The following is a 25,475-nucleotide window of genomic DNA, read 5'->3' as shown; positions in this document are numbered from 1 at the left end:
CGTTGGAAACTAATCTGACCTTTTAATTACCTGTCTGTGTATGTTCTTAATTTTCTCCAACTGTGTGGTCCTTCTAGGAGAGTGAAACCAATTCAGACCTCTTTGAGGATTTGCTGGAGCATCCTCTTGAGGGGAATGTAGTGACTCCTAGACCTATACTATATTTCTCAGCCCAATTCTTCTTGGAATGTCATTGTCCTCTTGGCTTTGGCTGCTTGACTATATACAGTATACTGGGCTCCTAAATAGACCACTAACTTCAGTTATTACCTTTAATCCTATTGCTTGCTTCCTTCCTCCCACATTCCTTCCTTCTCTCATTGTTGATATCAAACATGGCACTTATATTTTTAGACTTATCTCCAATTAATTGTGTGCAGGACCAGGGCAGAGAGAAGAGCGTATCAGGACAATATTTGTGATAAGCCTCTTGTCTGTCTCTTAGCTCAAGGCAGTGCATGAGCAACTTGCTGCCCTTTCCCAGCCTCAGCAGAACAAACCAAAGAAAAAAGAAAAAGACAAGAAAGAGAAGAAGAAAGAAAAGCACAAAAAGAAGGAGGAAGTGGAAGAAAACAAGAAAGGCAAAGCAAAGGAACCACCTCCCAAAAAGGCAAAGAAAAGTAACAGCAGCAACAACAATGCCAGGTCGGTGACTCGGACCACTGGAAAGAGAGCAGGAAGAGACCTGCCTCCAGCCAGGCGAGCCATTGTTCACACTGAGTGGTTGATTTTACAGACTTTCTCTTTAGTTGTGGCAAGTTTAGCCAATTTATCAGTTGCCTCTTGGCTTAGTTCATCCTTACGAAGGTTGACAGTTGAGAAGATCTCTACCAACCCATTAACTGTTAACTACCTTCTCTCTATGAATACATTCTGACACTGAAATCCAGAGGGAATCAGTCTCTGTTCCATGATATATCTCCATGGGTGCTGGGTATAGGAGGTCATGAGTTTGAGTGACCATTTGTTGGTTTGTTGGGGTTATTCTTGTTTAAAGGTCCTGGTTGAACTAGATGTCTTTTGAGGTTCCTTTCAACTCTGATACTGTAATGACTACATATTGAGAGGATTCTGTAACTTGAGCTTTTATTACATTTTTCATTTACATACCTGTCTTTATAGTAAAAGAGTAGAGAAAATTGTTTTTAAGAAAGAGTAATTGAGATACAGAAAAACCAGGATTCACAAACTGAGCCAGTCAGGTAGAGGTCTCATAAAGGTTAGCCCTTCTAATCCCTTCAAGAGGCTGCTCCTGGATAGCTGTTAGATGGGCTCTCTTCCCGTCTTTAGTCAAGAAAAGAAGTTAGAGGTTAGGTACACTTGCCTGAGTGGTAAACAAACAAAAGACCCCTGCCAGTTGACAATGTAGAGTCTATAATGACAGTTTAAGATTGCACCTCTTGGACGGTGCGTAAGAGAAACAGCTTGTATTTAAATACTGTCCTCTGCTTTTTTCTCTTCTGTGGTACCTGTCTGTAACAATGTATCTTTTTGTTCTTAAGTAGCAAGAAGGAACCTATGCCTGTGAAGAACAAGCCCCCTCCTACCTATGACTCAGAAGAAGAGGACAAGTGTAAGCCAATGTCCTATGAAGAGAAGAGACAATTGAGTTTGGACATTAACAAGCTTCCTGGTGAGAAGCTGGGCCGAGTTGTCCATATCATCCAGTCTCGAGAGCCCTCACTGAAGAATTCCAACCCAGATGAAATTGAAATCGACTTTGAGACATTAAAACCTTCTACCTTACGAGAACTAGAGCGCTATGTCACCTCATGTTTGCGGAAAAAGAGGAAACCTCAAGGTATCTTTTCCAGTCCTGCAGTTGTTCCTATCTGGGGTAACAGGCATGTAGAATAAATGGGGTCACAAACTAATTAGGAATGTCATTACCTCTACCAGCCAAGGAACAGTTCACTGGTGAAAATAATATTTTCAAGTCAACTTGTGGGTAGATCTAATGATACTTTTTGCCCTCTCTCTCTCTCTCTCTCCCCCCCTCTCTATTTCTCTTTCGGGACCTCCTTCCTCACTGATTCTTCCCCTTCCAGCCTCTTCAGATAGCCCTCTGTCTATGCACCTGCAGGTCCATGCACCTTTTATATATACCCCTAAGTGCCTGGAGCTTAGTGTTGTATTCTGATCTTGACCATAAGTACTTAACTACTTTTACATGTTTTGGGGGGGGACTCTCTGCCAGTTGGATATTAATTGGCTTGCCTTACTTAATTTTTTCAATATGCCTCTTCTCCTCTACCCAGAATTTTTTAATTCAGACTCACTCCTGGGCTATAAATGTCTTTCACAAGAAATAGTCATCTGGCAATCTTTCAGCTATAAAACAAGTCCCACCACATGGACCATAGCTATGTTGGTCTACTTCTCTGGGGGCTTGATAAGTTTCTATTTTAACCCATTATTACAGCACCATTTTGATCTGAGTAATCTGATGATCCTTTCTTCCCCTTTAAGTATGCTGAAAAATACCTTGTAACAGGATGGGTGTCATGGGCAGATTGACAATATATGATATTGGAGCTACATCCTAAGCAAGTTGCCCTCACTGTAGAAGTAAGAGAAAATTAGCAATTCTGATGTTCTGTATCCGAATTGCACTAGTCAAGTCAATAAGCATTTATTAAGTGCTTCCTGTATACCACCTAAGGGCAGGTAGGTGGTTCATGGATAAGCACTGGGCTTGGTGACAGGAAGACTCATCTTCCTGAGTTCAAATCCGACTTCAGACACTTCTTTGTGACCTGGACTCTGTTTGCCTCAGTTCCTCATCCGTAAAATAAGCTGGAGTATCTTTGCCAAGAAAATCCCAAATGGGGTCACCAAAGAGTCAGACGGTACTAAAAAGCAACTGAACAACAACATGCCAGCCACCGTGCTAAGCTCTGGGATACATAGAAAAGCTCCCCCAAAAGAACCCATTTCTTTCACTCAGAGCTCACAGTGAATTGTGTACAAACAAGTGTTACCAGGCAGATAGGAGCAGTGTGCTGTGATAACCTTTTAAAATGTTTCCTAAGGGAGTTATTTGTTAATGTTTTGAGTTTTTTAGGTTAAAACCTCAGCAACTTGTTTTAAATATCTTATTGTCTTATCTCAGAGACAGATCTTGTTTTAATTAAGGCCAGCAGGATGAACCTTCTCTCCTCCCTCTCCCCTCATCCTGCAAAAAAAAAAAAAATTCTTGCTTAGACCCAGATTTCGAGTTTATTATACACACAGATTATCTTTGTAATGGACTTTAGTGTCTTGCTAAAAACCTTCAGCTTGTGCCAAAGTTCAAATTCACATGATTATAAAGACTCACAAAGACTGGGTTTAAGAGGTTAGATTTCCTTTACAATCAGAGAGCCAGGTCCTCACTTGACTTAACAGCTGCAGGCTCTGCTCATTGATTTCTAGGTTGACATTACCTAGAATCTGCAGCAGTAACACTTCAGGAAATTAAATGGTTCTCAAAATCTTACCTTGTTTTTATCTACTCAGTTAAATGGAGGTTGGGGTTCGGGGAGGGGAGAGGCTTGCCTAGAGTTTGACCTAACTCCATTTTTCCTTTGTTAAAAACAGTAAATTGGTATCAAAGTGTATGAGGTTAAGTCAGGAAGAAATGCCTGGCTTTTTCCACCTTCTACTCTTCCAAAAATACTTCATGGCAAGAGGTCTTTAAACACTAACACAAAAAACTAAACTCTGTCTATATAGTAGCCTGTTAAAATTCCTGAATCCCCAATGAAGATAGAGTAGTTTGGAAAATTAGGGGAAATAATACATGTCTACTTCGCCCCAACAACAATCAACCCTAATCCAAACTGCAACAAATGATTTCAGTTACCATAAACTTGGCTGAAATTTCAGTAGCTCCTAATGTTAATTCTCTAGGTTTTTCCAAGGCAGTAGTGCCTTTGGGCTTATTGTTTGTTTTTTGAAGAATCGTGCTTCCTTCTTTGCTAAGTAGTTGTCTGTGACTTGGTGGAAATATGCCCCCTTCTCCACCTTCCTACCAACTTATTTAGAAAGGTATATGTACACATAAAACGTATTGAATTGTCTCTACCCCTGTTGGACACTATTTTGCTATTGTCTTGTTGCAGCTGAGAAAGTGGATATGATTGCGGGGTCCTCTAAGATGAAGGGCTTTTCATCTTCAGAGTCTGAGAGCACCAGTGAATCCAGCTCTTCTGACAGTGATGACTCAGAAACAGGTTAGATCCAGCTTATCTAAAGGCTTCTAATCTTTTAAGTCCTGCTTATGTTCTATACTAATGTTTTTAGTACTTACTTGATACTGCATTTCAGAGGATGATGATGGTACAGCAGAGACATTAAGTAAACTGTTACCTCTGTGTGTATTTCAGTTTACGTATATATTATTTTTTATACAGGGACATTAGAAATATGAGGTCTAACCCCAGTCTCCTGAAAAATTATTTCTCCCAGCTGGCTGCTGTTTTTTCTTGGACTAGAAACAGGAGACCACATTTTAACCACCACGATTTATGCCATCTTTCATATTAGAGAGCTCCTAGATTCTGGTTCTTTTTTAGCTTCTTACTATCTGTGTTATCTTGGATAGGTGGGGAAAATAATACCTGTTCTTCATACCTCACAGAATCATTATGATGCAACTTCTTTGTCAGCCATATACTATATATAAATATGAGGTTGTCATCATCATTAGGGTAATGATCAAAGTGTGCCTGATGATTTTGTTAAGTTTGGTGGCATTGTGACTGGGAGAGTAGAACAGAACATTGGTACTAGCTTTTGGGAGGTGGGGGGTGGGGATGAGAGAGACTGCCATCATAAAATGCTTTTTGAACTAGAAGGACCTTTACAGATAATATTGTCTGTACATCCCTGACTACCTTCGTTCCTCTATTTTACAGTGGATAAACTAAGGCCAAGAGAAGGTAGTTATGTCATTAGTTTCAGTAGGCTTATGTATACTAGGAAATGTTTAGTAATTGGCTCCAAGGCAGATGGTGGATAGAGGGATGTATATGCTCACTTTTAAATTTAGTCTTCATTATTAACATTTTCTTCATCATTTTATTAAGTCTAGACATTCAGCAAAACAATAAATCAAGCCCTGAAAATTTAAAGATCAGCTCTCACAAGTTTGTCCAGCATACTACTGGCTTCTGATTAAATAGAAATCTATAATTCAACTGGACTTAGACTCTTAACCTTCATTCTCTTAGGCATTTGATAGGCCAGCAAGCTGTCCCCATTTGCCGTCTTTGAACCCTGAGCCATTATGCTAGGCTCAGCCTTTGCTTGTAGCCAAGTGGAATAAGGTAACCTCCATCAAAAGAAAACCCTGCAACTGATATCTCTAGGTATAAGTGTTTCATGAAGTCCTCAACCTAACTTTGGACATATAGCTCAAATTAGTGGCCTTGGGGCAAGAGGATAGCTGTCCCAACTTGTGCATTTTTCATCCTAGATAATCACTAGTCTAAAATTCTTAATTTTTAGTAATATTTTTATCCTATTAATTTCTTTTTATTTTAGATGCCATACAAATACCATATAAAAAGAGGATTTCCACTTAATGTTGAATTAGGAGAGGATTGTACATCAAACTATTAATCTCTTATGTAGAGCTTATTTTTATTTTTAAACACAGAATAAATTCAACATGCTGCTGTAAATTATTGGTACACAGCTTCAGTGGGACCCTCATTACTTGCTAGACAAGCCTTCTTTTGTACCTCTCTTGACTCTTTAGTTTATTTCAGACAAGTTTATTTCAAACATTTTTCATCTCATCTCAACCCTAACCAATTCCTTGTACTTTGTATTTAATGTAGCCAACCTAACTTCCTGCTTCAATGCCAACATTGAAGCCAGCAGATGTGGATTCTTTCCCTTCTCTTTCATTTCTCAAACTTTTGTCAGTTTCATTTTCTCCAGTCAAGGTATCCCTACTGTTCACTGAGGCTAATTGCTTTGATCCATTCCTTTCTGACTCTCATAGGGACTTCCAGTAGTCATTCCCTTTGTCTTGTTCATCTTCAATATCTTCTACCCCACTGACTTCTTACCATCTGCTAAACTGTTTTTCCAAAAGCTTCTGTACCTGGTGCCTCCATTTCTCACCGCTCACCTTCTTTTCAACCTCTTCCATTCTATCTTAATCTAACGCTACTATTCCACTGAAACTGCCCTCTGATAAAATCCATTGTTTCCTTTTCAGGCTCCATTCTCCTTGACCTCTGCATCTAATCACATTCCTGACCAGCAATAGGTCAAATCATCTGTCACCAGAACTATTTCAGTAACCTCCTCATGGAACTCTCTGCTTCCAGGAGTTCCCCTTTCCTTCTCATGGATCTTAGCTGTGACACACTTTGGATGATAATCCCTTGGTCAAGAACCTTCACTTCTTGAAAATAAAATACAAACTACTTAGCCTCACATTGAAGGCCCTCCTCAATATGACTCCCACCTGTCTTTCAGTCTTATTTCATATCATTTACCTCAAACTGTGTTGCAACCAAACTATATCTATAGCTGTTCCCACACTTAACATTCTGTCCTCCACCTCCATGCATTTGAACAAGCAATGTGCTGTGACTGCACACTACATTATCTCCAGCTCTTAAAACGTTTGCTGGGTGCCATCTCTTTTGGGAAGACTTCCCTCATCCTCCATCTCTACCCCTTTCATCCGTTTGTTCTCTGTCCACAATCCTCCTTGTCCTCTACTCATTTGTGCACATGATGTATCCTCCCCATGAAATGGAAATTCTTTGTGAGGGCAGGCAGGGAGAGTTTGGCCACGTAGAGGCTTTAAAAGTATTTGTTAATATGAAAACCTCACCAAAATACCACATTCTCCTGCTTTTTGTATCTCCACTTCTCCATTGGCTCCAAATCATCTTAATACATGAACATGGATGTTTCTCAAGTTTCTTTCATCAACCCTTTTCTCTTTTTTACATTACTTTGTCAATCTCATTCACTCTCACTGTGTGTCAGCTACCAACTCTATGCAGCCAAGTCCTGAACAAAATTCTAATTCTCTGTGAAGAGAGCTCTGGGCCTGGAGTCAGGAAGACCTGAGTTCAAATCCAGCTTCATATACCTTCTAGCTATGTGACCCTGGGCAAGTCAGTCAACCTCTGTCTGCTTCAGTTTCCTCAACTATAAAATGGGAATGATAACACCTACTTTCTCACAGTGTCATTGTTAGGATCAAATGAGATAATATTTGTAAAAATGCTTAGCGCAGTGCCTGGCACATAGCAAATGCTATATAAGTGCTCATTTTCTCCCTTCACTCCCCTTTTGAGACCCAAACCAGCATCTTCCTCAAGGGAAATAGGAGTGCAACAGATAACCTCACATTTCACACATCCAAAACTTGGTTCATTATCTTACCCCTAAGTCTGCTGATGTAGCCTCTTTTTTCTCCATTTTTTTATCTGTGGTAATGCTTTACTCTTGGGATTGCAAAGGTAACACTTTCTTTTCAACTCCAGTCAGTTACTAGTTACTAGGTTCTTTGTGTTACTTCTTAACATTATCTCTCAACTCCATCCCTTCTTTCCCATTGTCACTGCCCTAATAATGGTCCTCATATATATATATATACACCCTAATATATATATATATATATATACCATATATATATACCCTAATAATGGTCCATTTGAACAGCTACAATAGCTTCTTCCAAGGTCTTGCAGTCTCCTCTCTCAGATCACTTCACTCATTGGGCCTTAGTTTCCACATCTTTTTAAAATTAGGTTACACTAAAATACTTAACAAGGTTCCTTCCAACCCTAAAATCTGTGAATCATTTTAGATAACTTTCAATGCTGGTATTTTTACATAGCCCTTCTTGTGAGTTCCATACGAGTATGTACTCAGTCTTATCTAAATGTTTTGTCTTTCCTAGTACAGTGTTTTACGTATAAGCACTTAAATGAATATTTCTATTATATTACCACATCCTGGACACTATCCCCGTCTTTCCAGTTTGAGCACCACCACTCTGTATGATACAGGCCTTCATTTCCTCTTGCCTGAACTACTGCAATAGCCTGTACATGTCTCCCTGCCTCAAGTGTTTCACCATTTCAGTACATTCTCTCCACAGCTGACAAAGTAATTTTCCTAAAGTAAGAATCTGGTCATGTCGTGCTTCATACTGCCACTCCTTTCATTAAATCCTAGAGGTTTCCTCTTACCTCAAATATAAAATGCATCTGGTTGCCCCGGGGGGGGGGGGGGCAGCGGCGCGTGAATCTGATGTGCCATTTGAAGTTTTTTGTGGTTTTGTTTATATTTTTTGTGAGGCAGTTGGGGTTAAGTGCCTTGCCCAGCGTCACACAGCTTGTAAGTGTCAAGGGTCTGAGGCCAGATTTGAACTTAGGTCCTCCAGACTCCAGGGCTGGTGTTCTATCCACTCCACCACCTAGCCACCCCTCATTTGAAGTTATAGTGTATAGCATTGGAAGACATTAGACACATTCCGTATTCAAAATTGAGTAAGAGTTTGGAATTTAGATAACAGGTCAATTATCAGTTTATTTCATCAAAAAGAACTGTAATTATATAACTTTTGGCCCATCCTTAAAAAATCATTTTCCTAAAACCATTCAGTCCCTTTTTTACCACAGCCTCTAAAAGATAATCTCCTTTCCAGTTGGTCAGAGGTGACCTCAAGATAATCTGACATCTTTCTTTCCCTTTCTTGTTTTCATTAATCTTAATGATTCTTGACCTGGAGGCTCTGTGTACTTTTCTTTTTTAATACTTTGATAGCTGTATTTCAATTTAATTGGTTTCTTTTGTAATTCCACGGATTTTATTGTGTGCATTTAAGAACATTCTGAGAAAGAGGTGCATAAGCTTCACCACACTACCAAAAGGATTTATGAAACAAAAAAAAAATTTAAGAACCTCAGCTCTAATTGATCAAGTCATAGAAAGACAGAGTACTGCTCTTAAATAGATTAAGTAGTTCTTAAGTAAGAACCCCAAGTAATATATAACCTTAAGAGAGAGAGAGGTGGTTATTCTGCTTCCACACACAAAAGATCCTGAAAGGAAAAGTTGATGCTTTCATATTTTAGAAGATTTTGAGTTGATGTTTTGTTTATATACAGTCTCACATATACATCTTTGGGGGATATAAAATGTCTTGCTGAGGAATTTAGGATTCTAGGCATTTTTTCAGTTCTCTGATGTGCAGAGTGGCCTACAAGTAATGTTCTTAATCTGTTTGTGGAATGTTGAAGGTTTTTCTATTTTTTACTTGGGTATACAATTGTGTAGAACTCTTGATATAAGATAAGGTGTCACTCAGATGTGAGGTTCAAAACCTCACCATCTTCCTACAGGATGATGTTGTGATTATTTTTAGAATCACTCTGCTTGCTTCTTATTAAAGGAGAGGGTTGGCTGATGGTGTCTCCATAACTTAAGTAAGTGACCCAAAGTCAAAAGCTCAATTAAAACTGTTCATCCTTGTTTCCTAAGACCTAAACAGAAACTAGATGATTATAACAAGTAACAATTTCTATTTTTAGCACTTTCCTCCCAGAGTGTTAAAATACATGGCAAATAGTTTTCTTTTTTCTACATCTTTATTTTACACTTAAACTTCTCAAAACAGTTGACTTCACTGGTTGCTCTTACTTTCTTAATTCCCACTTTATTCTCAATCCTTTGTAATCTGGATTCCCGACCCAACACTATACTAAATCTGGTCTCTCTAACATTACTTACAGTTTCTTAACTGCCACATCCAATGATCTTTTCTCAGGCCTCATTGTTCTGTGGCATTTGACACCATTGACCACCCCCTCCTTTTGGATGCTCTCTCTTCATGGACTTTCATGATAATGTCCTCTTCTGGTGGTTCTACTGATTTAACCATTCCTTCTTAATCCCCTTCATTTGATCATCATCTGAGCATCTTAACTTGCAGGTCCTATAGTTTTCTCAAGCTCAACATGTCCAAAACAATTTAGTATCTTGCCTCATATCTTTGCCTTTCTTGCTGATTTCTTTTGAGGATGCCATCCAGTCTTCATTCTTCAGACTTGCAGCTTCAAAGTCATCTTCAGTTCTTCCCTTCTTCTGTCTCTTTCTCTCAACTCATAAACTTTGAGCGCTCAGCGCCTCTCCCTAGACAACTGCTATAGCTCCTAATTAATCTCCTAGTACTCTCCAGTCCATCTTCCACACATCTGCCAAATTGATCCTCCTAATGCACAGATTTGATCACATTGCTCTCCTGCCCAGGAATATTGAGTGGTTCCCTATTGCCTTTCAGGAGAAAAAAAATACAACCTCCTCTGATCAAATGAGATAATATTTGTAAATCGCTTAACACAGTGTCTGGAACATAGTACACACTTAATAAATGTTTGTTCCCTCTTTTGCCTTTACAGCCTGACTCTATCTTATCTTTCTAGATCTATTTCCCATTATTTCCCTTTATGGACACCATGTTCCAGCCAAACTCATTGACTTGATGTTATCTATACAGGACATTCCATCTCTTCTCTGCATGCCTTTGCAAAAACGATTCCCCATTCTTAGAGAGCTCTCATCCATATCTCCTCCCTGTCCCTAAGCTTCCTTTAAGGTTCAATCCAAGTACTATATCTTATGGGAAAGTTTTTCCTGATTGATCTCACTAGTTCTCTGCGTCCACCATGGAATTGCTTTGTGTTTATTTGAACACCTTTTAAAAATTTTTCTATGTACCTGTTTTTCTGTGTGTCATATATGACTTAAGCTTCTTGAGCAAAGATTATTTATTTATTTATTTTTAGTTTTTTCTTTGTTTCTCCTGTACCTAACACAGTTCTTTGAATGTAGTAGATGCTTAATAAATGCTTAGTGCATGGAATTACAAAAATGGGACCTGCTGATGTTTCTTTGCCTTTGGCACTGAGGACTTTTTGAGTAGTAGAGAAGAAAACCAACCTTATTTTTGGAGTCCAAATTCTTTTTTGCTACCAATTTATCGGTGTAACCTTGGGCAAGTCTTGTAAATTTTCTGTGCCTTGGTTACTTCTTCTATTAAAAAAAAAAAAGAGGTTGGAAGGAATGGTCTCTTTGCTCTAAATTTTGTGATACTGAGTTCCAACAAACTGTTTCAGTCCTCAATATTTGACTTTTAATTCTTGGCACATTTTTTGCCTGTATCTTTTTTTTTTTTTTTTATTCCTAAAAATTATTTTGAAATCTTAATGTGAGCCTCCTCTTACAAGTATATTTATGTTTTAGGTAATAGTCACATTCCTTCTGAGTCAAACATAAGAGAACATTATTTTCTTTTCAATACAGCTCCTCTCTGTTGGAAGCAGAATTTCTTTTTGCTGTTAATTCTCAGTTATCTTTGAGAATAAATAAATACTCTTTATAATTAATACCCACATTTAATTGTACATCAGTTTCCTCATCTGTAAAATGAAAGTAATGTAATAGATGATATCTAACATCCCTTCTTTCTTTAAATCTATTATCATTCTCTTTTCTACCAATCTATCATCATTTTCTTAATTTAGATACTATATTCAGCCTTGGTGCTAGCAATGTAAATATCTGGCCAAAGGCAGCTCTCAGCTCTGGGTTATCCTCAATAGATGGCAAATTCAGAGCATTGATACTTAATGTCACCATTATTTTGGAATCAGTCCCAAAATACTCCTTAGTAAATGTGGAAGATGTCTATCAACAAGCATTTATAAGTACCTACACTATGCTAAGGGACCAGTATGTGGAGTTGTGTTGGTTAAATATTTTACGTCTGAGAATACTGGTGATAAATCAAGAAATACAATTCAATAAAAAAATAACGAGAGGTTTCTTTGATCAAGATTGTCCTATCAAATTCCACTGAATTCTCAGCCTCCGCTTAGATATTTCAGTGAAATGCCATTGCTTGTGGATATACAAGCATTTGTTAAATTCTTATTATGGGCCAGGCACTATACTAAGTACCTCTTCATTATCCCTATGAAGCTAATCTCCGCAAGGCATATCCTTATGGTCTTAATTCTTTTACCTAACGCTATGAATGACAAAGTGAAGGTTTTCTAGGCTCACCAGCAGATGGAGTCCTTGCCAAGCATTGGAATGATTTGTACTATTTAAAAGCTGTGATTCTTTCTGAAGAATTATTCCTGCCTTTTGCTCTCTACTCTTAAGTCAGATTTTAGGATTGAAGAGCTACAGTTTTTGGTCCAGTTAACATTCTCAGTAGTACCTGACTCTTTGCTCTCATTTCTAGCCAAATCTTACATGAACTTTTTTTCAGTTTTTAGCACCTATATTGTTTCTAGTAGTTCAAACAAAGAAAAGGTCTTGCACTCCTGAGTTATGTGGTACCTTCTTTCTCTGAAGGACTTCAAATGACTGAAAGCTCCCAAATCTATAATCAGTGGGATACCTGATCATTTTTAAAATGCATCTGTTAAAGGTTGTGGATAGTAGGTATAAATGGTTAGTTGCTAATAGTACACCCAGGCACCTTGTGTAAGTCATAAAGTTACATCTGAATTATATTTCTTAGAATGTTGCCTTTGTTCTTTTCTCTGAAGAGTCCTGTAGAGGAAACTTTGCTTCTCAGTAAGTTCCTTAAATAGTATTTCACGTAGAATAAGGTTGTCTCTGCTGCCTTTCCAGTGATAGTTGGCATTGAGTTCTTCTTTCCTACCTTCATCTTCCAATGAAGACCTTTGCTTTCCATCAGCAGGGAGGAGGGAGGAGATTTGGCAACTTATTTAGAACTCTGTGACTGCTAGCACAATTTTTTTTTCTTTCTTTTTTTTTTTAAGAAAGGAAAAAAAGATTGTGCAATAAGTAATATGAGAATCCTGGGAACAGCTGTCCTGGCTTGTGGAAGAGAATGAAATTTATGATCTTTGAATTATCTTTAAAACTCCAACAGCTTTAGCTCTGACACACTGGCTGCCTTAAGGCCCATTTTCTTTCCAATTTCCTGGGATACTGCTCACATTTTGGTTTTCCCTGGCTTTTGTAACTTTTGTCCAACTTTACCTTTGGAGGGCTTTTTCATGTGCATTCTAGTTGTTTGCATCATGAGCAATTCTTAAACCAGTGACAACTTTCATCATTTGTCCAGTTGAGTATTATTAATCTTTGCTTGTGACTTATGCTACCCATCTTCTAACATTGCTAATCCCAAGGCAACTCTCATTGTATGTGTATTCGCCAGATAGGGACCTCACATAGCACAAGATGGCATGCTCTATTAAAAATAAAAATCCCTCCTTTTAAACTAAGCTTCCCTGTAGGCCCATTTGTAGTTTTTTTGGAAAAGAAATTTTAGCAAGTTTATCTCTATCTGTGGCTAGTTGATGAAGAGCTCTGGTTAGAATTTTTTTCCCCTAGAGATCTCCTTTTGTTCAATGGTTTCTAACTGGATGGGAGCTGAAATTCCTGAAAAGGAATATTTGTCTCTTAGTCTAGGGGTCAGCTCAACTGACAAGGCGCCCAAGAGACAGATCATTAACATTAGGAGGAGCAGAGGCATAAAATGGAATGGGAAGGGTAAACTATGCTGAACGTCTCTTGGCAAATTTAGACAAGAATGAGTGCAGCCAGATTACTCAGGGCAGTAAGAGATTTCTATCCAAGTTTCAGTCTGTGATTTGGAAAGCCACACACAGAGGCCGCAGTCAGTGGGAAGTTTCTTTCCCATCTCAATTCCTGTTCCTAGCAGCATGAAATGTCATTGACCAACTCCACCACATCCTTCTGAGCCTAGTTATTGCCTTGATTGTGATTGTTCATTCAGCTAGATATGAAACCCAGGTTCCATGGGTATAGCACCAGCAGGGATGTTAGAATGCGTATTTCTTCCCATGTCTTCCCACTTCCACATTAGATAATTTTTGGCCTTCTGGTGTGCAACAGCCTGATAAGGTTACTTAACCTATGGTTACTGGGGCTTCCTGCTTAATGAGTCAAGTGAGAGATTTGACAGCTTGATAACCTATGTTCCTGGCATTCCATTCCTATTCTAAATAACTTCAAGGCTGGAGAAGCAAAGAGTAGCTGTTGTGAATTTGGATTTGCCTTTTTTTTTTTTCTCCCAGGGTATATCGAGGGAGGTATTTTTTTGGAACTTATTTTTGCTTTTGAGTCTCATCTTACTTTTTCACCAAAGGTGTGTTTTCATTCTGTACTGAATTCCACCTTTAGCAAAGATGGGTGAAATTTCCGTGAGAGGGGAAGGACAGTAATCTTTAAAATGTTGCTAATAGTACTTGTATTTCCCACACCCACACGGGCTAATTGTGAGGAAAGCGCTTTATATATGCAAGTATAATTTGACCAATCTTTCTGTGGCCCTTTGATTCAAAACCTTCTTTTCTAGTTGTTTCTAAAGGTATGTCCTACTCAACTGAACTTCTACCCTAAACTATTATGCTTTTTCAGTCTTAACATCTAGGTTATGATTTGGCCTGCAGTGGAGGGAGGAAGAGGAAAAATTGACTTCTTGTACAGAATTTTATATTTGTAGGATGCAAGTATGGTCCAACTATTTTCATCTGCTTTCCTTTTCCCACGGGGAGGGGGGGGGGCCATGCGGGGCAGCACCCCCGCAGGAATGGTGAAGGGACAAGTTGGGGGTTTGGGCGGGAGTGGTAGTAAAGGAGGTCATTAATAGCTCAAGGGAAAAATGGAATTCTTAATGTTTTGAAAAGATTTCAGCCAAAAGTGCAGCAAGAAGACATGGTGGGTTCTAACTAAAAATCCAGCTGAAATCCCCCACCAGTCTGAAGGATTTATGAAGCCTCTGTTGCTCCTGAGCCCTCTCTTAATGTGTGCATGTCCATCTGTGTGCACGTGTGGCCACCTGTGCTGAGCATTCTTGCCCTTGCCTTTGGGAAAAGAATGAGGCCCATGGGAGGGAGGCACCCCCCCCCCCCCACACACACACACAGCAGTCATCCAGCCTTCCGCCACTAAACTACATCATACTGATTTGTTTTTTGGCATTAGAGCCAGAGAGAACTGTAGCCTTTTCTAGAGCAAACTGCAAAGCCATTGTGTATTCATCTTCTTATTTACCTCACCTCTCAAGATGCCTATGCATTGTCTTCAGAGCTTGATGTTCCTGAGCTGTATCTTCTCCTAGGAAAATGTTGCCCTCTTACCATAATCTCAGTAGGGGTTAATCACTTTGGAATTAAATATGACCAACTAATAGTGGTTCTTCATTGTATTGTTTAAGGAGAACTTTTTATGGCATTTGAAGTGGTTTTAAGTCTAAAGTTTAATTATATTCTCCAGTTGCATATTCCCATAGGATAATAGGATATAAAAGGTGATAAAAGAACCACTTAAGATTTGAGGACCAAGGAGTATAATATATTGTAATAGAGAATTGTTATAGAAAACTATTCTAAGTTCTGATCACAAATAATAAATTACCACTCAAATTGTTTTCCAAGGTTGTTATTATAATTATCTGAATTTGTATTTCTTAATCAGTACCAAATATATTTGCTTTACCCTATAGCGTAGTTTAGGATTCGAAAGTTCTGGTGTCCTTTCTTTTTATTTTCTTTTTCTTTTTAAGGCAGCTGGGTTTAAGTGACTTACCCAGGGTCACACAGCTAGTAAGTGTCAAGTGTTTGGTCTGAGGCCGGATTTGAACTCTGGTCCTCCTGACTTCGGGGCTGGTGCTCTATTGGTGTCGTTTTATTTCTACTTTTTCTTTCATTTTTCCTTTGATATTCTAGAATTTTTGTTTGTCCAAATTAATTTTTCTGTTATTATTTTGTTATTTGATTGATTTATATAAATTAACATCAGATGGTGTTAGCATTTTTATACTGGATTACTCAATATGAGCACAGAATTTTCTTGGAATTACAGCTACTCTTAAGGAGCATTTTGTAATTGTGTCTATACAGGTATTAAATGTACTTCAGTAGATTGACTCCTGGATAATTCATACATTTTGTAGTTAGTTTGAAGAGCAATTTCTGTGATTGCTTCGTAGATTATTTTATTGTTGTATAGTAATACTGTTTGAGGTTTATTTTAGGGAGTGGGAAGGAGTTAAGCTTGTTGCCTGCAACTTTACTGAATATTAATTGCCTCAATTAGTTTTTGATTCCTTAGTATTCTGTAGGACAACCATCATGGCATCAGCAAATTTTTTTTCTTCTCTTTGCTTATCTTTATGCATTTGCTATCTTTCTTTTGTCTTTTTGCTATTGCTGCGTTTTCTAAAATGTTAAATAACAGTGGAAAAGGAAAAGCATCCTTAAATCCTGTATTTATTTTAAAAGTGTCTAGTGTTTTCCCATTACATAAAATGCTAACTTTTTAGTTTTAGCTGGGTTTTTTTACCCAATCATTTTTAGGAAAAAACCTTTTATCCTAATACCTTATAGGATGGTTTTACTGTTGTTTAAAATCATAAATGAGTGTTTTATTTTGTCAAAGACTTTTGCTGTATCTATTGATGTAATTATATAGCTTGGGAGATCTTTTTTAAGCATATGATTAAATTGTGTTAATTGTTTTCTTTATGTGTAGAACCATCCTTACATCTCTGGTATAAATCCAGTTTCATCATAGGAAATACTTTTTTGAATAAATTTCTGTTATCTTTTTGCTAGGGTTTTGCTTTAATTTTTTTAATTCATTTATTACATTGACCTTATAATTCTTTCTTTGTTTTATAGGAATTAGGAATACATTTGTCTAATAATGAGTTTGGTGGAGAATGTTTTCTTTCTCAGTTTTTGAGAGTAATTTGTAAATTATTCTTTAAAAGTTTGATAGAAATCTCTTGGAAATCCACCAGGATTATGGTTCTTCTTTCCCCCTCATGGTTTCTTAACAGTGAGTTCAAGTGCCTTTTCTGAGCTAGAATTATTTAAGGTCACTATTTGGTGTTGTATCAATTTCAAGTATTTTCTGTTTTTCCATATAATCCTCTTTTGAATTTTCAGGTTTTTTTAGTATATAATTGAATATAGTCGGTTCTAATAATTTTATTTCTATTATGTTCTGATTTTACCTTTTTATTTTTTAAATTTCATTTTCCTTATTCTTTTTAATCGAATTGGTCAAAAGTTTATCAATTCTGTTAGTGTTGTCAAAAAAAAAAGCTTTCAGTTCTATCCATTCTGTAGTCTTTGAGCTCCAATTTATCTTTTTCTCTTTAATTTTTAAAATTTTCTCTTGTGCTTATTTTGGGTTTGTTTACTTGTTGACTTTCTAATTTTTAATTGAATATTCAATTCATTAATTCTCTCTTTTTTCTATTTTGTTAATGTATGTTTTTAGGGATATAGTTTTTCCTCTGAGGACTGCTTTAGCTGCATCCCAAAAATTTTGGTATGTTGTCTTGTCATTATCCTTGTCTTTCACATAGTTATTGTTTCTGTGATTTGCTCTTTAACTTGCTACGTTCTTTAGGATTTCATTAGTAGGTCTTCATTTAGGTCTATTTCTTTTGCTTGTGCTTCCTTAATTGAGTAATATTTTTTATTCTGGTATGGCTTATAAAGGATGTGCTGGGAATTTTACTTTTTTACCTTTATTCACAGTTTCTCTATGCCTTAATACAAGGTCTTGTTTTTGTAAAAGTGCCATGTGATGCTGAGAAATTGTATTTTATTTAGTAGATCCCATTCAGAAAGCACCATCCGTCTTTTAGCTATAAATCCCCCAATACTTCAGTTCTGTATTTTCCGTTTTGTTTATCCTTTTGTTAGATTTGTCCGGATCTGAGAGAGGAACATTAAAACCTCCTAATTATTTAGTGTTACTTTCTATATCTTCTTTCAACTCCATTAATTTGTCCTTTGTGAATTTAGATGCTATCTGTTAGTGCATATATGTTTAATATTGATATTGGTTCATTGTTTGAAGTCTTTTTAAGCATGATATAATTTGCCTGTCTTTATTGGTATTATAAATTCTTTGATAACATGATTACACTTCTTGTTCTTTTGAAGTTACCAGATTTATTGTAAATTTTATTCTAGCCTCTCAATTTCAGATATGTTTCTTGTAAATAACAAATTGTGGAGTTTTGTTATCCATTCACATTTCAGTTTCAATTTGTGTGTTCCTCTATTTCTGTAGAATTCTTATTTTCCAATTTTTCTTCTTCATCTTTAAAATCAGTACTTTGTCCTGAAAATTTATTTTGCTTAAGCTGCTTTGATGCAGCCTCATTCTTTAGGCTCTCCCCCACCTCCCCACTCCTTTCTAGCAGTCTCTTAACCATGTGTGTGTGTGTAGTGGGGGGAGTGCTTTGCCACTTAAATTATTTATTTATTCTCTGTTTATTCTGCCTTTTTTCTCCTCTCAGTTAAGTGACCGATTAAAAATCTCCCATCCTCTCTTTCCTGCCACTAGTTTTCGTAGTTTTTTTCCTACTCTTTTTTCCTAAGAAGAATTTCCTTGTTCTTTTTTCTTGTTTCTCTTCACTTTCTATTTTGAAATTTTATTCTCTTATTTATTCCCTTTATAATCCCTTTGTTTACCTCATGGACTTAAAGCTTCTTCAGTAATAGATTTGAGCCCCCTCTTCTACCCATTTATGTGCTGTTCTCTGGGTAGATCTTGCCCCATAGTCCCTTTTTTGTATTGTGGTGTACTCTAAGAACTTTCAGTTCATGAGCAAAGGAATGCCTTTTTTCTAAATTGTGCCATTCAGTTCTTCTTTTTCCCATAATCATTGTTCTTCCCATTAACCTTGCACTGTCCTTTTTGGATCTGTGTCCACCCTCCCTGTTGTCCTCCTTACTCCCCACTCCCCTTCGCAGATGTACTTGAACTTTTGAATATCTGCTGCCCTAGAAGTTCAGATATCCCTTCTCCTAGGACAGAATGTTACTTGACATTGGGCAGGTGCAATACTCTCTTGGAGAAGGTTGTCTCACATAGATCTTCCAAATTTAAACCTGCCATGAGGTGCTGGTCTCCTTTTAGGCAGTTATATGTGCATGTATTCTTTCCACAGTCATTCAGCAAGAATTTAAATGTTAAGTATGTTCTGGGAATTGTGCTAAGCACTGAGGATACAAAGAAGAATGAAAACAAACATGTATTCTTTTAACTTCATTGCCCTCTGCCTCTCTTCTACCAGATTTCCCTTCCCCTCGGCATTTTTGCATTCAAAATCTATTTGTTTCTTTTGTTTCTTTGGAGAAACTCTCTATCATGGATTCATTTTTTTCCCCAACTTTGTTGTTTGAGGGGTTTGTTTTTTCTCCATTGAGAACTGTAACTTTTGGGGGGGGGGTCTTTTTAAAATAAATTTAATATTTTCTTTCCCCCCAATTACATGTAAAAACAATTATTAACATTCATTTCAAAAAAATTTGGGGGGGGGGTTTCCAAATTTTCTCCCTTCCTTCATTAAGACGGCAAGCAACTTGATATAGGTTATACATGTGTGGTCATACAAAACATATTTCCAGCAAAAAAAATAAAGTGAAAAGGTATGTTTCAGTCTGCATTGAGCCTTAATCAGTTCTTTTTCTGGAGATGGTAGCATATTCATCCTAAGTCCTTCAGAATTTTCTTGGATCATTGTATAGCTAAATCATTCACAGTTGATCATTATTATAATATTGCTGTTACTGTATACATTGTTCTCCTAGTTCTACTTATTTCACTTTGTATCAGTTCATGTAAGTCTTTCCAGGCTTTTCTTTTTTTCTTTTTTTTCTTTTTAGTTTTTTTTGTGAGGCAGTCTGGGCTAAGTGACTTGCCCAGGGTCACACAGCTAGTAAATGTCAAGTGTCTGAGGGCGGACTTGAACTCAGGTCCTCCTGACTCCACGGCCAGATCTCTATCCACTGCGCCACCTAGCTGCCCTGGGGTGAGACTTTAGCTGAATCTTGGGCATAAAGCAAGTAGGTGATAGTTGAAGAAGAGATAGTTTGGCTGCCAGGGAAAAGAAGTATAAATGTCTTCATTGAGAACTAAACATAAGAAATTTATTGAGTTTGTTTAAACAGAAAATATAAATATGCTCAAGCAAAACTGAAATGACATCGTGCATCCATGACCAGTTATTAGGAGGAAATCAAAACACATCTAATCTTTGGATTTATAGGTCAACTAGTAACTATAATGTTCTACGTATCACTTGTCAGTATAGCACATGGAACTGACCTGCAGTGGAAATTCTTTTGAGTTTTGTGGAATTTTCTATACTATTTCTCTTGCTTATTTTTCATCATAGGTTCACTACCTGTTCCTCAATGTGAAGTGATCTCGTAGATTAGTGTGTGCCTTCTAAAAAGTGCTTATCCTTACCTCTTTTTATAGACAAGAAAATAAATTTCTATCTTCACTCTATCAGCTCTTTACCTGGAGATGGATGGTTTATTTCATCATGGGTCTTTTGGAATGGTGATTGGTCATTGTGTTGATCAGAGTTCCTAGGTCTTTCAAAGTTGATTATCTTTACAGTGTTGTTGTTATTGTATACGTTGTTCTCTTGGTTCTGCTCACATCAGTTTTCATCATTTCTTATAGCACATTGGTATTCTGTCACATTCTAATACCATAACCTGTTCAACTATTCACCAGTGATGGCTATTCTCTCAGTTTCCAATTCTTTGCCACCACAGGAAAAGCTGCTATAAGTAGTTTTGTATATGCGGATCCTTTTTCTCTTTCTTTGATCTCTTTGGGATATAGACCTAGTAGCAGTATTGCTAGATCAAATAGTATGCATACTTTAATAGCTTTTTGTAACCTAATCAGTTCTGAAACAAGGATCCTTTCTACAACATCAACCTTGATTTTAAGGGGGACCTTACTACGTCTTAAGGCAGCCCATCCACTTTTGTTTTCTTCTAATCGTTAAGTTTTTTCTTACAAATTTAAATTTACCTCTTTACATTTTTGCTTTTAACATATCTGAAAATAGTCATAATTAACTTATCATTCATTAATGTAATAGCATATTATAACAAAATTAAAATTGACTCACAGCCTCACACAATGGAAACAACACTAGATTTAGTGTCCACGGAGTTAGATGTGCACCTTAAGTATTTACCACTGTGCATAAGGCACTCAGCCTTTCAGGGTCTGAGTTTCCTCTGAATTCCCTTCCATCTCTGAAGTCTTTGGTGCTATGACAGGTGTCAAATATGTTAAGAAATCTGAAAAGATCTAAAAAGGATAGCAATGAACAAGGAATCTTGATGATTTTATTGGTGATAACACTGAAAAGTTGACATTTATGTTTTTAGGCGGTTGAAATTCATTATTACAAAGCAAGTTCATTCGCTTATCTAAATGTTTAATATAAAGTTTTATGAAGCAGTTTTAAAAAAAAGGGAAAGATTAGGGAGCCATGTCCTAGGGTAGCAGTTTATTTGACAGATCTGGAGAGTTTTAGTGGACTGCATTTTTTTTTTTCACCAACCCATTTTTATTAGAATTTTTTATGTTTCAATCTTTATTTTCAGATATATCCCTCTCTCTTCTCTTTTCCCAGTGAGCCATCCATTATCACAGTTATAATAAAACTATTTTCAAATAAAAACAAAGGGAAGAAAAAAAACGTTTCAGCCAAACTAGCCAACATATCAACAGAGTCTGGTCCAATCTGGTTGCAGCCAACTTTTCTTTCTTTCTTTCTTTCTTTCTTTCTTTCTTTCTTTCTTTCTTTCTTTCTTTCTTTCTTTCTTTCTTTCTTTCTTTTTTTAAAGATTCATTAATTTATTGTTTTTAATTTTCAACATTCACTTCCACAAGATTTGGACTGCATATTTAATACAGGTCGGTAGTGTACATTAAAAAAAAAGTCAACAGTGTAGGCAAAAAAGCTAATGTGATCTTGTTGAGTCATGTTCAACTCTTAGTGACCCCATTTGGGGTTTTCTTGGCAAAGATACTAGAGAGGTTTATCATTTCCTTCTCCAGCTCATTTCACAGGTGAGGAAACTGAAGTGAACAGAGTTAAGTGACTTGCCCAGAATCATACGGATAGTAAATGTCTGAGACCAGATTTAAACTCAGGAAGATGAGTCTTCCTGATTCTAGGCCCAGTGCTCTATCCACTGCTCCACCTATTAGAAGCATGATAGTCTCATTTTCAAATTCTAGTTGTAACTTTTAAAACAACATTGATAAATTTGACTATTAGAAAAGGGCTGTTAAGTTGGTCTTGATCATGTGAGGATTAGTTGGAGGAAAAGAGATTTGGAAAGACTATAATAACTGAATGATGGCCAATTTGTTGGTTTGTTTTATTTAGTGATACTCCTTTGATGCAAAGGAAGGTTCTTAGGATAGGGTGGTAATATTGTCAGTGCGAAGTGATCTCAACGTAAAAAAAAAAAAAAAAAAATTTTAAGAATAGTACTACCCTTCTTCAAGTATTAGGTCTGCTACATGAGAGATTCGACTTGTTTTACTTGGCTCCAAAGGTGACGGTATTAGGAGCAATGGGTAGAGAAGCTGCCCAAGAAAGATTTGGGCTCAATGCCAGGGAAGACCTCCTAACCATTAGAGCTCTATTTGGAAGTGAAATGGATTGCCTCAGGGCATTTAGTAGGTTTCTTTCTTACTTGAGGTCTTAAAGCTGCATCTGTAAGGCCACTTGTCCACAGTGTTCTACAGCAGTGTTGTAGAAGACACTCTTGTTCAGAATCAAGTGTGTGAAGATGGCCAATGTAGGACTAGTTTCTGGAGTCTTAGGATTTGATGAAATAGATACTTTCTCATTGGATCCACCATCACCCTGGGAGACAAGCAGAGCACAGCTGTGAGAAGGGAAGTAGCTTGTCTAGTGTAGTTACAGGCTCAAAGGATTTAGAGCAGAATTGTTCCAGTTTAACAGGCCCAGAAGAAAGAAGCAACTGTTGTAGTGTCACAATGAGGATCCAAATCTAGCTTTACTATCTTTGGTTCATTTGCTGTTTCTACTATATGATAGAAAACATAATTAAAATAAAGGAGTACCAACTCTATCTCTGACTAGTGCTGTGGGCAAGTAACTTCATCTTTATGAACCCCAGTTGCTCATTTTCAGAAATGAAATGGTTGATCTGGATCATGAGACCATGCACCTAGAGCTGAAAGGGATCTCTGAGACTTTGAATTGTTTCCTCGTTTTACAGATGAGGAAACCAAGACTCAGGGAGGTTAAGTTATTGTCCAAGGTCACAAAAATAATGTTACAAAGTATACCTCTTTTTTCCTCTACCTTCTACGTAATTAGGGTTTAAAAGACCGAAGTTTTGTCACGTCCTCTCCTGCCATGCTGTACTGCTTACACTTCTGTGGGTAAATTTTATTTACTTTGAAATATGATAAATTATTTGGGTAATAGCTTCCTCTTCTTGGTTCCCATTTAACAATAAATTATTTTAGGAGGAAGGCTGTCAATTTCAACCAAAGGGATCCACTTCCTACTTTTGAGTCCACAAGAAGACATTTTCATGCTAAAAATAAATATCAACCCTTTTATGGTCTTGAATCTAGCATCTGATGGGAAAACCTTAAATGCCTCATTCATGTGAAGGAGTCTGTTTTTGTATGTATGTTATTAAATGATGCATTTTGGTACTCTTGGGATCTTGTTTTTGGCCCCATTTCCTGTGCACTTTAGAGTTTGCCATCATTTGGTCTTTAAAGCATTGCCTTCTTTTAGCATCAGGAACGTTAATTTCCCAGTGGCACTGACAAAGTATTTCTGTAAGGGTCTGTCATGCAGCCTTGTCTCCCATTTGCCAAGAACAGCTTTTTTTCTTGTTGTTTTGAAAGGCGGATCCACCAGACTTCCCTACAGAAATCCTTTTTATGTAGTCTGTCCTTTTTGCAATGAAGCCTCATTCTATACTTCTCATTCCTCAAGTTCTCAACGCACCAGTGCTTTATTAACGCTTCCCTTTCCTTTTAAGTAGTGGCACACCAGTGAATTTGTTCATCTTCTCAGCATTGGATGCCCCAGATAATTCTAGTAGGTGAGCCTCTCTCCCCTGGTGTTGCATACAGTGGGTCCCCTCAAACTGATCTGATGGTTGAATAGGAACTTGGCTCCTCTCACCCCATACTCTCAATGTTACAGTTTTGTTGTTGCTTCTTCTCAGTATTTTGTACTACTTTTTTTAGTTTCAGGTATTATGTTATATATCCCCAGCATGGATTAGTGACACTGCTGAAACTATCCTAAATTCTGTTTTTAATGCATCTTCCAAATAGACTATTTTCAGCTTGCCCTTTTGCCTGGGTAGAATGTTTTCCCACTGCAACTCTGTTTTATGCCTTAAAGATTCCCGTAGAACTAGTCTTAGGAAGTTACAGTAGCTAGTGAATTTGTTTACTTTCAATACCATTATGTTTCCATTTTCTTTCAGGAAATAGCCTTTCATAGCTTCTGTCATCCCTTTCCTGCAGTGTCTAATAATTTGCCCTACCAACTTAGTTCTGTAACTGTACTCTTTCCTCTCCCTCACCATTTGGAAAGCCCAGCTTTTCTGCTGAGAGTTATTCCAGGTGAGAAATTTCTAATCTAGTCTTTGTGCCACTTTAGACTTCATTCGTTCACCCAGTATTTGAGTGCCTGCTATAGCCCTGGGACAGAAAAGTGAGATAATGACTTCTCCTTTGGATTTAGTCCATTCTTCCTTGTATTATAGTTGTTGTTTACATACCTTCTCCCCCACTAGACTGTAAGTTTCTGCAAAATAGGACTTGTGTTTTATTGTATTTTTTTTGTAATTTATTTTATTAGCCTCAGCACAATGTCTTACACATGAGAAACACTTAATAAATGTTAATTACACTTACATGAAATGAAGATGAATATTTGGTCCTTAACTCCGGAAACTTACAATATACTTTAGAACTTCAGATTTACAATCATGAAGAGTTTAATAGCAGTGTGTAATTGAGTGGTACAGACAAATAACTCTTAAGCCCAGTGGAATGGCTGACCACATCATTTAGATGGTAACATTTGAGAGAAAATTAGAGTTATAGTGAAATACATTACTGAAGGATGGCAGGCTATTGTGTGGGAATAATGTAGGGTGAGAAATAATTGCAAAGTGGGGCTTATAAATTACAAAGTCAGATTATACTAAACTGTGATTCAGGTAGAAGTTGAAAGTAGCTACTAAAACTGTCACTGATCCTTTTTGGTAAGAAACACTATCAAGTTAGTTGTCTCTCATTTACCCCAACCCATGTATCTTAGCCCCTTCTCATTACCAGTCTACATTTGACTCAGTTAATCTCTCCATATCATCTGATAAATCATAAGCATAGTAGAGCCCAGAAAGATTTCTGTTTCATAGTAAGACCCTAGGTCAGTGATTCTTACCCTGGAATACATGAACTTATTTTGTTTAATAAATTTATTTCAACTTAATTGGTTTTCTTAATAATCCTATATATTTTATACATTTAAAAATTATTCTGAAAAGGGAGTTGGTGGGCTTTATCAGACTTCCAGAAGGTTC

General features: G+C 37.1%; 1 protein-coding gene across 2 annotated transcripts in view; it reads left to right on the top strand.

Annotated features, from left to right (window-relative positions):
• BRD4 (bromodomain containing 4) overlaps positions 1-25,475 on the top strand; it is a 153,908-nt gene that overhangs the window by 106,997 nt on the left and 21,436 nt on the right. Inside the window, exons 9-11 of one of the 2 annotated variants that reach the window (XM_027850934.1) lie at positions 446-645; positions 1,506-1,801; positions 4,104-4,214. In XM_027850934.1, the coding sequence (XP_027706735.1) occupies positions 446-645; positions 1,506-1,801; positions 4,104-4,214 (607 nt within the window). Of the gene's footprint in view, positions 1-445; positions 646-1,502; positions 1,802-4,103; positions 4,215-25,475 lie in introns of both variants that reach the window. The other variant, XM_027850933.1, reaches the window with a different exon arrangement.

Source organism: Vombatus ursinus, unplaced genomic scaffold, assembly GCF_900497805.2.
Source record: "Vombatus ursinus unplaced genomic scaffold, bare-nosed wombat genome assembly UNPS02009173.1, whole genome shotgun sequence".
NCBI lineage: Eukaryota > Metazoa > Chordata > Mammalia > Diprotodontia > Vombatidae > Vombatus > Vombatus ursinus.
This window is presented reverse-complemented; position numbering and strand designations above follow the sequence as displayed.